At 38.9% G+C, this 14,527-nt stretch overlaps 1 protein-coding gene across 1 annotated transcript in view; it reads left to right on the top strand.

Annotated features, from left to right (window-relative positions):
• Positions 1-930: 930 nt before the first annotated feature.
• Positions 931-14,527, top strand: part of CDC123 (cell division cycle 123) — a gene marked incomplete at its 5' end in the record, with an annotated part of 32,108 nt that continues 18,511 nt past the window's right edge. The window contains 5 exons of the mRNA XM_009697767.1: positions 931-1,002; positions 4,166-4,220; positions 5,038-5,070; positions 8,584-8,679; positions 9,402-9,508. Coding sequence (XP_009696069.1) covers positions 931-1,002; positions 4,166-4,220; positions 5,038-5,070; positions 8,584-8,679; positions 9,402-9,508 — 363 coding nt within the window. The remainder of the gene's footprint in view (positions 1,003-4,165; positions 4,221-5,037; positions 5,071-8,583; positions 8,680-9,401; positions 9,509-14,527) is intronic.

The following is a 14,527-nucleotide window of genomic DNA, read 5'->3' as shown; positions in this document are numbered from 1 at the left end:
TTGTGTTGGGGCAGGGTCGGGTGAGCTAGAAGGAACCTGTGTGGGGCAGAGCTGGGGTGGAGGGGGGGAAGGCTTGATCAAGCCATCAGCTGGAGTCCCAGGAGCTGGGGTCTCATCCCTACGCCCTGAGAGGGTGTTTGGGTAGCCCTGGGGGCAGGCCAGGCACCTCTGTGCTCCCTGCTCTCCTGGTGGGACACCGCACCGGGCACCAGGTGGTATCCACTGACATCACTGCGCTTCCCACTTGGTTGCTGAAAGACATTGTGGCTAAGCACACCCAAACCAAGTCACTGACTTCGTGTTTCTATGCGTTTCTGGAGGCTGTAGCAAATTCTGCACATTCTAAGGTGTTACTGCAGGTCACAAGATGGTTACAAAAACTACCGGTAACTCAGGAAAGTCAAGCTCAAGATAGTTGCTCTGTTGGATCAAAAAGCGCTGACATCAGGCTTTTAATAATTAGAGCGTTTAGTCTTATGATTTTTAGTGTTTAGCACATGCATATTTTTGATAAGTTTAGTGATAGTCCTGCATTTTTGGAACATTTGAGTGGTATCAGCGAATTTTGGTTTGGATCTCAGAAGGGAAGCCTTTAGTTTGAGCGACATGTTGTCTTCTCACTGGCCACACTCGCTCTTTCTTTGAATTTCTTAGAGCTTTGAAGGCGTGGGGCATTTTTGTGCATTTCATCTAAAATGTTTGCCTCTTTCCCCTCTGCTCCCCTGGAGGGAAAACAGGCATTGCTTTTTGAGAAGGCATGAGAAGGGAGAAAGAGAAATGCTTTTTTTTTCCATAGTGTTAGAGTATAAAACATACTGTTATTGAGGTATGTTCTGTTAAAAAACAAATTATTTTTATTCAACTCTTGTTATTATTTTAAAAAGTAATATTAGTAATAAATTATTAAAGAAATTCTCATGTTTCTTCCAGTGTTATACTTCCGCTCCCAGAGAATGTGAAAGAATATTTGCTGGATGATGGGACGCTTGTAGTTTCTGGAAGGTAAAGAGTGTTTTCCCCCCACCCTCCAAGTATTAGTACTATTTTTTATTCACGGCACTATTTTATATACACATATTACATTTTGCATAATGAGTTTTTAAAATTTGACCGGCCTGGCTGCAGTAAACCTCATACTGAATGGGCTGACTGTTGCTGTTAGTAAAACTTGACTTGCTGGTGCCTGATGCAGATCCTAAAATTCATGTAATACACTTCATTCTGGACAAAGTGGAGACAGTTATTTCATATTTTTTTTCTGCCTTTCCTTGTGGAGTCTACCAGTCTCTCAGGTGTGCAGCCTGCTGGTTTGTGTTTGGTTGTTTTGATACAGTTAGCTCCACTTCAGAGGCTTGACCTGTCCTGTGCCATTCACATACCTGCTGCCTTATCCAGGGGTGAAGTGAGATTACCTGAGTTTAATTCTCAATAAGATAAGCTATGTATAAAATCTAAGTAATTCTTGGGTTTGTATAATCATTTGCATACATATACTCCATGCATATGACAAGGCTGAATGCCCTGTGTGTGTGTATTTATATATATATAAAAAAGTGTGTGTGTATATATATATATAAAAGTGTACGTATATATATACACTTATGCCAAAATTTTGGATGGAGAAGAGTGAGGTGGATAGATATGAGAAGGAGTCCGTAAAAGCCCAGGCCTTGTTCTTTATTTTCTGCTTAGAATCTCACTGTATAGCTTCCTTGTAAAATGGTTATTGCATGCGTACATCTTGTTAATGATCAGACTCGGAAATCAGCCCACACTCCATCATTTCCTAACTGGTAGTTTGCCTCTCACAGAGCAGCCAATTAGGCTGTGAGTGTAAGGGAACTATGTCTCATTTCTTGGGAATCAATTTATATAAGACTGAAGCTGTTTAAACACCTTGTAAAGATGAAAGATCTTTTTTAATTTTAAAATTCTTTTTTTTAAATAAAAGATAACCAGAAAATTAGAATTATTTTTTAAACCATTTTGGATAAGAAGTAATATTGTCACCTGCAGAATTCTATAACTTGGGCACTTGTGTCGTGCAGAGTCTAGTTGGAGGCCTGTAGCTCGCAGTGTTCCCCAGGGGTTGGTTCTGGGTCTGGCCTTGTTTAACCTATTCATCGATGACCAGGATGAAGGGGCGGAGCGTACCCTCAGCAAGTTCGCTGGTGATACAAAGCCGGGAGGAGTGGCTGATACACCTAAAGGCTGCACTGCCATTCGGCGAGAGCTGGACAGGCTGGAGGGTTGGGCGACCCCGATGAAGTCCAACAAGGGCAAGTGTAGGGTCCTGCACCTCGGGAGGAACAACCCCCTGCACCAATACAGGCTGGGGGTTGACCTGCTGGAGAGCAGCCCGATGGAGAAGGACCTGGGAGTCCTGGGGGCCAAGTTGCCCATAAACCAGGAATGTGCCCTTGTGGCCAAGAAGGCCAAGGGTGCCTCGGGGTGCATCAGGAAGAGTGTGGCCAGCAGGTCAAGGGAGGTTCTCCTTCCCCTCTACTCTGCCCTGGTGAGGCCACACCTGGAGTATTGGGTCCAGTTCTGGGCTCCCCAGTTCAAGAAAGACAAGGAACTACTGGAGAGAGTCCAGCGGAGGACAACAAAGGTGATGAGAGGACTGGAGCATCTCTCTTATGAGGGAACGCTGAGGGAACTGGGTTTGTTCAGCCTGGAGAAGAGAAGACTGAGAGTGGATCTGATCAATACTTATAAATACCTTAAGGGTGGATGTCAAGAGGATGGGACCAGACTCTTTTCAGTGGTGCCCAGCAACAGGTTAAGGGGCAACGGGCACAAACTGAAACTCAGGAAGTTCCATCTGAACATGAGGAAGAACTTCTGTACTTTGAGGGTGGCAGAGCACTGACACAGGCTGCCCAGAGAGGCTGTGGAGTCTCCTTCTCTGGAGATATTTAAAACCTACCTGGACGCAATCCTGTGCAACTTGCTGTAGGTGAACCTGCTTTGGCAGGGGGGTTGGACTAGATGATCTCCAGAGGTCCCTTCCATCCCTGACCATTCTGTGATTCTGTGAACTTAGTAAGCCATTTAGTTTTTTAACAAGCCTTCAGAAAAGCTGAAACTGAGGGTTAGACTTTACAGCTATGTTATGCAAACAATTTCTACTGTCTTCAGTGGAATAATGGACAGCTGTATAATAGAAGTAAATTATATTTTTAAAGATTTAAAATCCCTTTTAAGAACCATTTTTTTCTCTGAGTTGAACTTTCGTAGCTTTCGTAGTGAATGTGATCTTCTTGCAGTCAAGGCCAAGGTGGCCTTTAGTCTTCAGTGAACTGGTATCTGACCTCTAGAGCTCGAACTGCATTGATATTTTAATCCCTACGGAAGTGTATTAAGGGACAGCAGAGACTTAGCTTGTTGAAGAGTTGACTTTTGGCAGGGATGTACATTTGAACTTACCCTATTTGCTATGCTGACTTGCTGTGAATAAGTCTTCTTCAAGAGCTTGGTCTTCTCCTTTAAGATCTTCACACTCAGTTATAATGGCTAAAGAAGTTCAAAAATCACCTAAAACTTCAAGGGAATTTCTGCAGTCAAGTGCTTTCTCCCAGATATGCTAGTGTTTACAACAGCAGATCTCACAGTGAAGAAAAATGGAACTTTCAGGAAGAAGCTGATGGCTCTGTATCCACTTTCTGTAGGGTCTTCTTTTCGATGTTCAGAGTGTGAGGACGTTTTCTTTTCAGAACCAGAAATTCACAGGTCAACATCTGAAACCCAAGTTTTATAAATTTTTACTTGGAAAAGGAGTATGGAGGCAAAGCATAAATTAAACTTGTTTAAAAAAAAAGTTTGTTTAATTTGTGCTTCTGTTGGAGTACACTGGAGTTGGAAAACAGTGATTAATAGGATGTTGAAAAGCTTCAATTATGGCGTTTTCAGAGCAGAAAGTGATTTGCTAATTTGAAAAAAGCAAAGTGTTTTGGGTAGGGCCCAAATCTAATGTAAGGGTGTTGGGTCTTCAGTTTTCTGTACTGTCTTGCTCTGATTTTTCTCTGCCAGGGGTTTTGAGGCTTAATCTTCTTACAAAAACATTTTAAAATCAACAGCTGGTAGATGCTGTGGAAATGTAATGTCTATGGTGAAGTCAAACTCTAGTGCTTAATTTTTTTTTCCTGCTAATTTTTTATTTTAGAGAAGATCCACCAAGTCATGCTCAGGAAGGGAGTGACGATGCAGAGGAAATACAGGTCAGTATAAAATGCAACTTAAGTCTCTTTAGAACAATATGAACGTGTATCCTTTTCTGCATAATTTATAGATGAGGAGAGTACTTCATAAAAATAATAATCACATGGTAGTTGCCTTGCAAAACTTAAAAACATCGTTATTTATACTGTGACGTCAGGGAAGGTTTAAAGTGTTTCTATGCTCTTTCACAGAGGACTTTTTTTTTTTTTATTTCTTCATAATTGCATTTGTAATAATGAGTAGGGAACATTGAAGGATGTTCGAATTTAACTTAATGCTGTTTCATGCCCTGAAAAATTAGAAGGAGGAGTATGTTTGGAGGAATTATTTCAAGAAATGATGGAAGTTTCTGAAGCCGTAATAGCTCAGAAGGGTATTCTAGAAGAAATACGCTGAAAAATATTGTAAGTACAAGGTTACAGAAGGTACAAAAAGGAGATGAGAAAGAAATACCAGTGAAACTAACGGATCATGGGTCTAAGGATGGAAGTGCTGGGGCTGGAGACAAGCTTTAGACAAGGAAGACTCTGTTGAGTCCTGAAATGTCGAAGTTTATGGTATAAATCACAATTGAAATATATAGGTGTCTTCTTTTATCCATACTTTAGAATAGTACTTTTGCTGAATATACGGTATTTTTCCTGTCTTAATTTATGGCCATAATAATTGGAGCATGGTGATGTTATGCTACAGGAGTTCCAGGGCAATGATTTGATCTACATGTTGTAGGAAGCTGTATGGATTCTGATGTTCTCGTAAATTATAAAGAATGTCTCAGGAAACCAGTAACCTTTGATTTGTCCTTACTTTTAACAGTGGTCGGATGATGAGAATACTACAACACTTAAGGTAAGGTCTTGTAAAAACCCAACATGAACGTGTGGGTTTGTCAGCAGTATCCTCTCTGCAACTTTGTGATATGAACTTGTTGCCTGTTAGAGTTACCTGTTGCTGTATTTGACATTTTTCAGACAATTCTAGACAGATGGCAGTGTAGATACCTGTAACTTTAAAGAAGTTTTGCAGGCTTAATTTTATTTAGCTAAAAATAAAATGCTTTTCTTCATCCCCAACAATCACACACTTGTTAGACTATAGGAAATGAACTGAAGTATGGCTCTAAATATAGCTGTCTTTCATTTTCACTGCTTTGAATATCTCCCAATTACTTAATCAGACTGGATGCAGAAGAAATGAAGCCCCTGCAGCTCAATTTTCACAGCTTTTCTCTTACACCTGTGCCATTATTTCCTCCTAAGTACATTTCTTTCTATAATTTTTTTTTTTTCCCCTGTGTTTATGCTCTTCTTGTATTGTGCCTGGCTTAGAATCAGGATCGTGATGGATGCGAACCAGGCTTCCTTGTCTTTTTTTATGTCGTCTTTGAAACCTGCTGTTGCCCTATCATTGTCAAAGTTAATATACTTGTGTCAGTTGTCTGCCATTGATACTATTACCTCATCCTGTTAGTTCCCTAATGTTCAACATAGTGTTGAATTGCTCACATTGGAATAGGTGCAGTATAAACACAGCCCTGCTTTGAGCTGTGCATATGCTAGTGCAGAACTTATAGCCTAGATTTTTAAAAGTAATGCGTGCCAAATTTGCACACAATAATAGCTTCAGGTCAAATATCTAAGCTTTCATAAAACAGATGCCTTAGATTTGTAAATTATTCAGAACAAGGATTTTGGTATCCGTCTTATCTTTTGCAAAGCTCCTGTTAATGTTGTGAAAGAAATAATACCAGACTTTTGAATCTGGTTTTGTTATAGTGTACAACACAATGAAGAGATACTTAATCAAGAGGTATGATACCCATCAGAAGGGTATAGGCCAAGTGATTTCAGTTTAGCTAGGTAAATGTTGTGTACTGTGTACGGATTGCAGCTTTACAGCTAACATTTTACTGGGGCTAACTGGCATGAAGTTAACTTCCAGCTGTTGCTGAACAGTGCTTTCGTGGTGTCAAGGCTTTCTCTTTTCCCAGGCTGCCTCGCGCCCCTCCCCAGCGACTAGGCTAGGGGTGGTCAAAAGAATGCGAGCGGACACAGCCAGAACAGCTGACCCAAATTATCTTAAGGGATATTCCATACCGTATAACATCATGCTCAGCAATAAAAGCAGTGGTAGAGGAAGAAGAGGGGTGTTTTGGCCTCCAAGGTGGCTCTTGTTCAGAGACTGGCAGGGCTTTTTCTTTCACCAAACCTGGAACTTTGAAAATGGTTACTGCTGAATGTGATTTGTGCCCATGGCTAGTTCCTACAAAAATACACCTACATTTGATCAAAGAAAGAGACTCTAAAAGTAGGCTTTCACAATGTGCTCTTTACCATCTTGTAAATTTGGTAGATGACTGCTCTGAAGACTCCATCCGTGGCAAACATGCTTTCTCTACCTGAAAACTAGGGACTGTTCTGAGACCAGTGAGTGAAGGGAAGTAGTCTCTGTGCTTATAAGTGTTGCCTGTCACCACTTTGACAGTGATGAAGAGAGTGAAGAAACAGCCTGTGTAGAATGCAGAAGGGTGGGGAGCTGCGTCTGGAGTTAGTGCAAGAGATGAGAATGGATCAAGTGGCCATGTGGAAGCTGAACAGGGAGACACTGGGAAACACAATGGGCAAAGAATAGGGGGACAGGATGGAGACTGCTGTTCTGTAGTTGCTGTCAGCCTAGGGCATTCGTATCTTACGAATGATAAATCCCAGGTTATAATTCCCTGTTGGTTTCTGGGCTCAGGGAGCAGTAAGGTGGGCTGTGGTTGTGATTATTCTGATTTGATGACCCACCTGAGTCATCAGGTAGAACTTGTTTCCCTTGCCCCTTCTATATTCTGAAGAAGAATTAGAATATAGGAACATAGAAAATTCTGTGTTTAAAAAAGCATGCATTAATATTGATGATTGCAAAGTCAGGCATTCAGAATTTAGGAAATCTTAGAATCTAGCTTGTTTGTGCAGCCTTAGAGCTATTCTCTTGTGTGTATTTCTCCATTTGTATTAATCAAATGACATGATGGTAGCATTTCCCCAGGGAGGCTTACTATGTGCTGGTGTTACGTATATAGTATGACTCCTCACTTCTTTCAAAACAAGAGGAGATTGGATCAGAATGCAGTGGATGAAGAGTTTTACTTCTTGCAGAAACAATTTCTAGAATTGACTGAAGCTCTAAAAATAAAGTAAAGTAAGAGAAGTGGTTTTTCAGGTTTTAAAGTGTAGTTTCCCATGGAGACTAGGTAACGTATGAAGGGAAGAGTCAGAATATTTGAAGTTCAGTCTAGGTCACTGCACTAAAATGTGAGAGGGTTTTTTTAAGTGTCTGCGTTTGGGGGTCTGCAGAATGGAGATGCCAAAATGTATGAACTTTTTTTGAGCACTTGTGTGGCTGTGAGGGCTTTGTTGTTTTAGAGACATCAATTAGCTTTAGCCTGGAAGTTATCTTTGAGTTGAGTTTAAAAATACTCATGCAGAAATAGTGTTCTTACATTGTTTGCTATAAATCCTATTACATGAAAAATCTTTGACATATGCCTGAAATCCTTTCATATTATTTTAAAGGTCAGCAAGTCTTATGTTTACAGTATTGACAATGTTCTTTAAAAGACAAGGATTTCTAGTCCAATCCGTACCTTTGCAGTGTGATCTCTATTGTGATGCAATATTGTTAAGGCCCTACTTTAAGACCTAGTTTAAGAGCTGATTAGTTAAAGTCTTACTAACAATGTTTTGTAAAACTAAAGCTTAAATGAGGAACCGTCTCTCAAATTGCCTATGAATTAAGGTATTTACTTTTGCTCTCTTGCTGTGCTCCTAAATGCAACTAGATAACTACTACAAAACAGAACTGATCTCTTTCTACCTTTTAATACTTTGACAGAATGCTACAATGTTTGAATTTTAGATTTTTTTAAAGAGATGCTTAATTCTGAACAAAGTATTTTTGAAAGTTTGTTTTTAAATCTTCTTGGATCTTATTTGTAGACAGTAGTCTACCATCAGGTATAAAACAACAGGTGTGTATTTAAGGTCTGTTTATTTGACTTGCGCATTTGCCAGCTGTTGCAACTTTCATGATGAATGTTAAGAAATTTCAGGCTTTCCCCTGAAGTTCACAGAATCTTGCTAGTAATGAGAGTGAGAACTGGAAACATATTTTCAATTTTCTCTGATTGGAAGAATGTCGGAGTTGATTCTGAAGTGATTTATTTCTACAAGGACATCATTTTTGTGAGGTTCTTGGTTCCTGATTTTGGACACATTTATTCCTTTACAATATGTATTTCTAATAGTATTTAGAAGATGGCTGTACTTTGTATTGAATATATTGAAATGGATACTTTTGTTGTTGTTCTTTGTTCAGGCACCAGAATTTCCTGAGTTCACAGCTAAAGTTCAAGAAGCAATAAGTTCCTTGGGTGGTAGTGTTTTTCCTAAACTTAACTGGAGTGCTCCAAGGGTAAGAATGCTGACTCCCAAAACTCGTAACAGATATTATCATAAGGAATTTTTTTTTTTGTTTTATTTGTTTTATCTTAATGCATTGGAAAGTAGAGAAGAGTAGTGGTTCTGATGAAGGAAAAAGTGATAGACAAGATTATCAGTGAAGTATGATACAGTAATTGTTCTGGTGGATTAGAACTAGATGGTGCACTGTTCGGTGAAGCTGATGCAAGACAGCATTGGCTTTCTTACATAAAACCCTGTATCCTTGTCACAGATAACAGTATGATGGTCGGACTCTTCTCATTTAGGATACTAGTTGAAAACTTTTGCCTGGGATAAAGATTAAAAACCCCACATTTTTTAAAAAAGCAATGAACTTCCCTCTGGTTATTTTTAGGTACTCTAACTATACCTTAAGGATGGGTGCGCCCGAATGTCTTTGTCTAATATTCTCAAGGGAAACTTGTGCTCAATCAAGCATTCCAAGAAAGTGCCTGGAAGCAGTAAGGCAAAACCTTATTTTTTTAAGTGGATTTGCTCTGCTTTCAACAGAGTATTCGTAAGAAAAACAATAACTGTTGTCTCTCTTGTAACAGCTAATGAAGTTTTCCTCAAAATAAAAAAATATTTTTCTGCGTGTATTTCAAACGTTGCGTAATATTTAGATAGATCTGCAGCTTGCATTCCTTCGTGCTAGTAAAGATGCATTTTTGGATAATCTCCTTTTTTGTTTAGGATGCCTACTGGATAGCAATGAACAGCTCTCTGAAATGTAAAGCTCTCAGTGACATCTTCCTCCTCTTCAAGAGTTCAGACTTCATTACTCGTGACCTCACTCAGCCGTAAGTAGATTTCTAGCAGACAATCTTATTTCTATGCAGTCAAAAAAACCCCAACCCTCTGAGAATAACTTTTCAATTATTTTGAAAGATCCTACTTTTTACTGTACAGTAATGATAAATATCTGAGACAAAAAAATACATAATTGTGTTTAAAAGTTATTCTGGTACAGTAATATAAATTTCAGGTACAGTAATTAGTTAGTTGTTCTTTGAAGCTCCCCCCACCTCTTCCCTCCTTCTTTGTCTCCCTCCACCGTGCAAAAATAAATGCCAGGTCCAATTGTGCAGAGAATTGCAAGGCCAGTTATCTTCATTCTTACTTACAGTGAGTGAGTCTTTCCTAGTAAACCAGAATTGTTTACCTAGCTTCAGTCAACAAGAGAGGAGCAGCCACCATTTTATTCTTATGTTAATTCTCTTGATTTTAATATGCAAATGAGTGAAAAGCAATACAGGAAGACATTATATTGAAGTAGTACATGTGAAATGACACTATGGACCAAGACCGTTTTTATGGAGTTGCTTTCCAGAGCAAGTGATGTTTTAATCTTGGGTTTTTTTTCCCTTCCCATGCCTCTTGGTGTTTACCTGTTGCTCCCTACCTTATTGTTGGCATTTCTCATGGCAATACAGTGTGACTTTGCCACGTCCCATTCAAATTTTGAAGCTGTTGAGGTTTGTGTGGCTGCCTGGAAGATGCCTGAGACTTCTGCTAATGTATTTCTAGAGCTCCTTCTGAACCCAAGTTCTTGTAGCTCTTGAACAAATGTGGTCCGGGAACTGTCACTGGGGATAATAGTTGCAGATGAAATTATGAATACAATGTGCTTGGGGTTTATTTTATCTACTCACATGAAGAGAGTACTTAATTGTATAGGAACAGTTTCCTCCTGTAGTACCTGTATCTGATTCATGTCACTCATTTCCAAAATACAGCCTTTTTCTGAAAGAAAAAAAAATATTGGAATTTAATGTTCTTGTTACTATTATTACTATTATTTTTTTCAGAAAAGCAGAATTTCAAAGAAAAAGGGCAATCTGTGGCTTGGTGTCCGAGAGATTGTTTTCCAGTAATTATTCAATGCTTATTTATTTTACTGCAATATTTAGGAGACTCAGCCCAATGCAGGGCCCCTGTTCTAGGTGCTTTATAGAGGGTTACCAAGCATAATAGTCCTGTGTTAAGTAGCTTAAGACCTGATAAGAGTTTTCTTGTCTAAAATGTGAAACCACTTGCATTAATGCTGTGCAAGTGCCTTTTTTTTATTCCTGCAACTCTAGTAACACTCCCCAATTTGTTGGTACATTAAAAAAAATGATAGGTAGCAACATCCTCATAACTCCCCAATTTGTTGGTACATTAAAAAAATGATAGGTAGCAACAACCTCATCTTTATCTCTGCATTTATGGAGTGCTAGCAATGCTGTCATACCAATTCTGATGCTAGGTTTTACTTTATGTCTAACCTACAGCATTACAAGGTGCAAGGGAAGAGGCTGAGAAGGAGGGGAGAAGTTGTTGGAAAATTTAAAAAGTGTGTTGGATTAGGGAAAAAGTTGTGAGCATTGAGCATTCATGATTCTGGGATCATAGAGAATGAAAGGGATGGGGGAGATGAGAAATCTGTAGTTTACATTGCAGAGGTGAGTAAATAGTGATTCTCAGAAGACTTTGGTGCCTTACTAAGGAGCTTTTTTTTTTTTTTTCATGGTTTCCCTAACATGAGGCTAGGTGACTTGGCCAGGTGTCTCGAGGACGGTTTGCTCAGAGGGTTGAGCACTAAAATTTAATGTGTCCTTTGTTGTAACTGCTTTCAGGACTGGGTCTTGTGGATCTGAAAAGAAGTGTACACTTTGTATCATCTCGTTGTGAATATTAAATGTGGTTTTTGTATTCTACTATCCTCATGTGTAAAGATTCAGCAAAAAGTACCCCTAGCTCCTTGGAGAATTCCTGTTTGTTTAACTGCTTTCTGATGGGTTTGAGACACAATGAAGTGTTTAGCATGCAGCACTTTATTTAGAAGATGTGACAACTCTCTGTGTGTGTTTGTGCTCTTAGTTTATGCCATTTGTATGGTAGAATGAGTTGGTTCGACCACCTTCACCGAGACCAAAATCAGTGCATTTTTTGTCAGGTTTTATCTCGTATCAGATAAAGTTCATGCCTCAGCTCTTCACCTTGCCCTCTGCAGACAGCGCTGACTGAGTGGGAGAGGCAATGAATGCATTCTAGCTGCTATGTTGTGAGATTTCACAGCATGGGTGATAGCTTGAACCATCATAATTTCACCTTGAGTTCACACCAGACTGAGAACCGTAGTGGCTGAGCATGTTGCAGGCATGCTCTCTTCTACCGATCCTGACGTGGGAGAATAAGCTCTAGCAGAAAGACACCACCTCAGATTGCGGTAGTCCTTTTCCAGTGTGATAAGACTGTACGCATCACCAGATAGCACGGCTCAGCTAGTGGGTAGTAAATAAGCAAACCTTGTTACAAGATTGTGGAATCATCACCTAATCTAAAGGTTAAGTTTCATTTGAGAAGTGTATTTATTTCCCTTCCTATAAAGTCTAATCTAATGTTGGTATAAATTTGGGTTATGGGGGTCTTGTTGGCAGAACAGGCTTTGTTGTTTTGATAAGGTAGAGTTAATAGGGGCTGTGCAGCCTTGCGGTTTCTTTGAATTTGGGTGGGAGTTGTGCTTATGGCTAGGGGAACATGTGTAATGTGTAATCATTTTGGTCTCTATGTATCTCATGTTTTATGAATATACTGTACTTGATTAAAGCACATTATTATTGTCCAGTCTGTACATGGTATTTCTAAATTACTAAGTTATTTGTACAAAATGTCCCCACCCCAACAGTGAAATGATTATTGCTGAATCATAACAGTGGTCTTCCTTAATTATACTATTGATTAGCTGCCAGTTCCCTAGTCCTTAGCAAGCAGAAATTAAAAATGTAGCTGGCATAAGAACCTGAAGTGCTGAACAAGTGAAAATTGGATACATAATAGATCCAAATCCCTTGGAAGGGCTGCTAAGAGGGAGGATAAATGCACTATGTTGCTGTTTCTTTCATTAATACTCAGTATAGTCTAAAAGTTTCTTGCCCTGCATAAGAAACAGATGAAATGTTGTATACTTTCTTTTTTTGTTTTGGTTTGTTTTCTGTTTAATTGTATTAACTTAAAAATCTACTTAATGGGTTGTAATATGGAAAAGACTTTGCAATGGCAATTTGAATATCTTTTTCTTAATCTAGCTTTGCCAATGGTGTGGGACTTAAGGCACTTTCTTTGCCTCTTCCTTCTTCTCCCATTTCCTATCTGCATATCTAGTATCAGTCTATACATTGTTCGGCTCAGGGAGCTGCCCTTGCTCTACTTCTCAACTGTCTCCAGTTCTGAGAAAACCTCAGCTATGCAATACTTCAGTAGAAGCAGTTAAAAAATATGGCCCTGATGCTGAGCATGACTAGATAAGCTTCAACTATTTTAAATGTTTGGATTCTCTCATGATGTTGACACTTTGGTTGAAAAGTTCAGAATAATTGGTTAACTTTCCTCCTTGTTACTTTTGTATAAATTAACAGAGACTTCAGAGTGATGCACTTGTTAATGTAGTTGTAGTTTCTGCTTCAAAGTAAACATTGCATTTTACTTAGCTGTGCTCACAAAAAAAAGATGTGATCCTTAGCTTTTCAGGTTTTAATGTAGGCTTTCAAAAACTTAGTGTTGTGGATATGTGATTTTTAAAAAATCCCTTTCTAATTGAGATTTATGTTAAGTGATTAAAACTCCTCTTTTGAACGAAAATCCTTTCAAAGCTGTGTTGAGTGTATTGGTTTAGAACACTGTACACTATTTTCTTCCATATTGTTAGAATGTGTGGACTACATTTTGTTAAGACATGATTGCCCACCTTGAGACTGGTATAAATATTAGCAATATTTTTAATCACTTGATAATGCCCTTTGAATTATAACATAAGCTTGTTGTTATATCATGCTCATTAATAAACCTTGGAAATTTTGTCAAACCTCAGAGATTCTTCCTGTTCTACAGGACAATACTGGATGTTTTAAATCTGCAGATGCTACTATTGGGATTTTGAACACTAAAGTGTTGTTATTTTTCCAGTTGTTAAATGATCACAACTGTAGAGGTGAAATAAGAAGTCCTGTAAGTTCAGCCTCGTTGAAAAGCATCCTAATGCAGAGAACCTCTTTTGCAGGGATCGCCCTTTGACTTACTATAGAAGGGCAGTGTGAATCGCGTGCAAGAATGACTGTTTTCTGATGTGCACTGAAATGTTGTAAATTGACTGTCAGTATTTTATCGGACCAGCGGGTGCTATGGACCTGTTACTTCCAGAAGTTCATTCCTGAAACCTTTTCAAGAAGCTGGTTAGATAGGTGAAGTAAAGAGTCTAAAAGCAGCCAAGTGACCCCACCTAAGCCCAGGAAACAGAGTGAAGAGATCATCTATGCCACATTTAGTAGGTAAGAAACACCTACTAGGTTAATGGAGCAGGTGAAACAGCTCTCACTGGACCAAGAAAAAGTTTCCAAATTTACTAATGTGTGAGATACAAAGGAACATGAGGGGAGATGCGTTATTTTTTTTATTTAGGTGTTTATAAGAGGGCTTGGTTAAAATTTAAGTACCTGTTTCTGAGAACAATTGAGAAAGTCTAGTCTTGAGTGAGGTTTAGCCTATCAGGCTCCTTAGCAGATTGTGTAACTTTAAAACCTAGCAGATGTTTCAGTCCTTTTTGTTTTTAAGCTAGCATTCTGACTACATTTTTGATACCAGACTTAATGCTTCTAAATATCGAATTGCAAATTATAAAGAAACTATAAAGCTTTTCAGAGATGTGGAAGAATTAACAGCCTGTGTTCTAACAGAACATAGGAGGCAGTGTGGGCTCATGAAAATGTGACTTGGCACTCAGGATATCTTTTTGCAAGAACGGTAGCTGCTGGTTTAGACTTTAGTATAACCTATTTCGA

The sequence above is a fragment of the Cariama cristata genome, unplaced genomic scaffold (assembly GCF_000690535.1).
Source record: "Cariama cristata isolate BGI_N322 unplaced genomic scaffold, ASM69053v1 scaffold7763, whole genome shotgun sequence".
Lineage (NCBI taxonomy): Eukaryota > Metazoa > Chordata > Aves > Cariamiformes > Cariamidae > Cariama > Cariama cristata.
The sequence above is the reverse complement of the archived record's forward strand: the minus strand, read 5'-3'. Positions and strand labels throughout refer to the sequence as shown.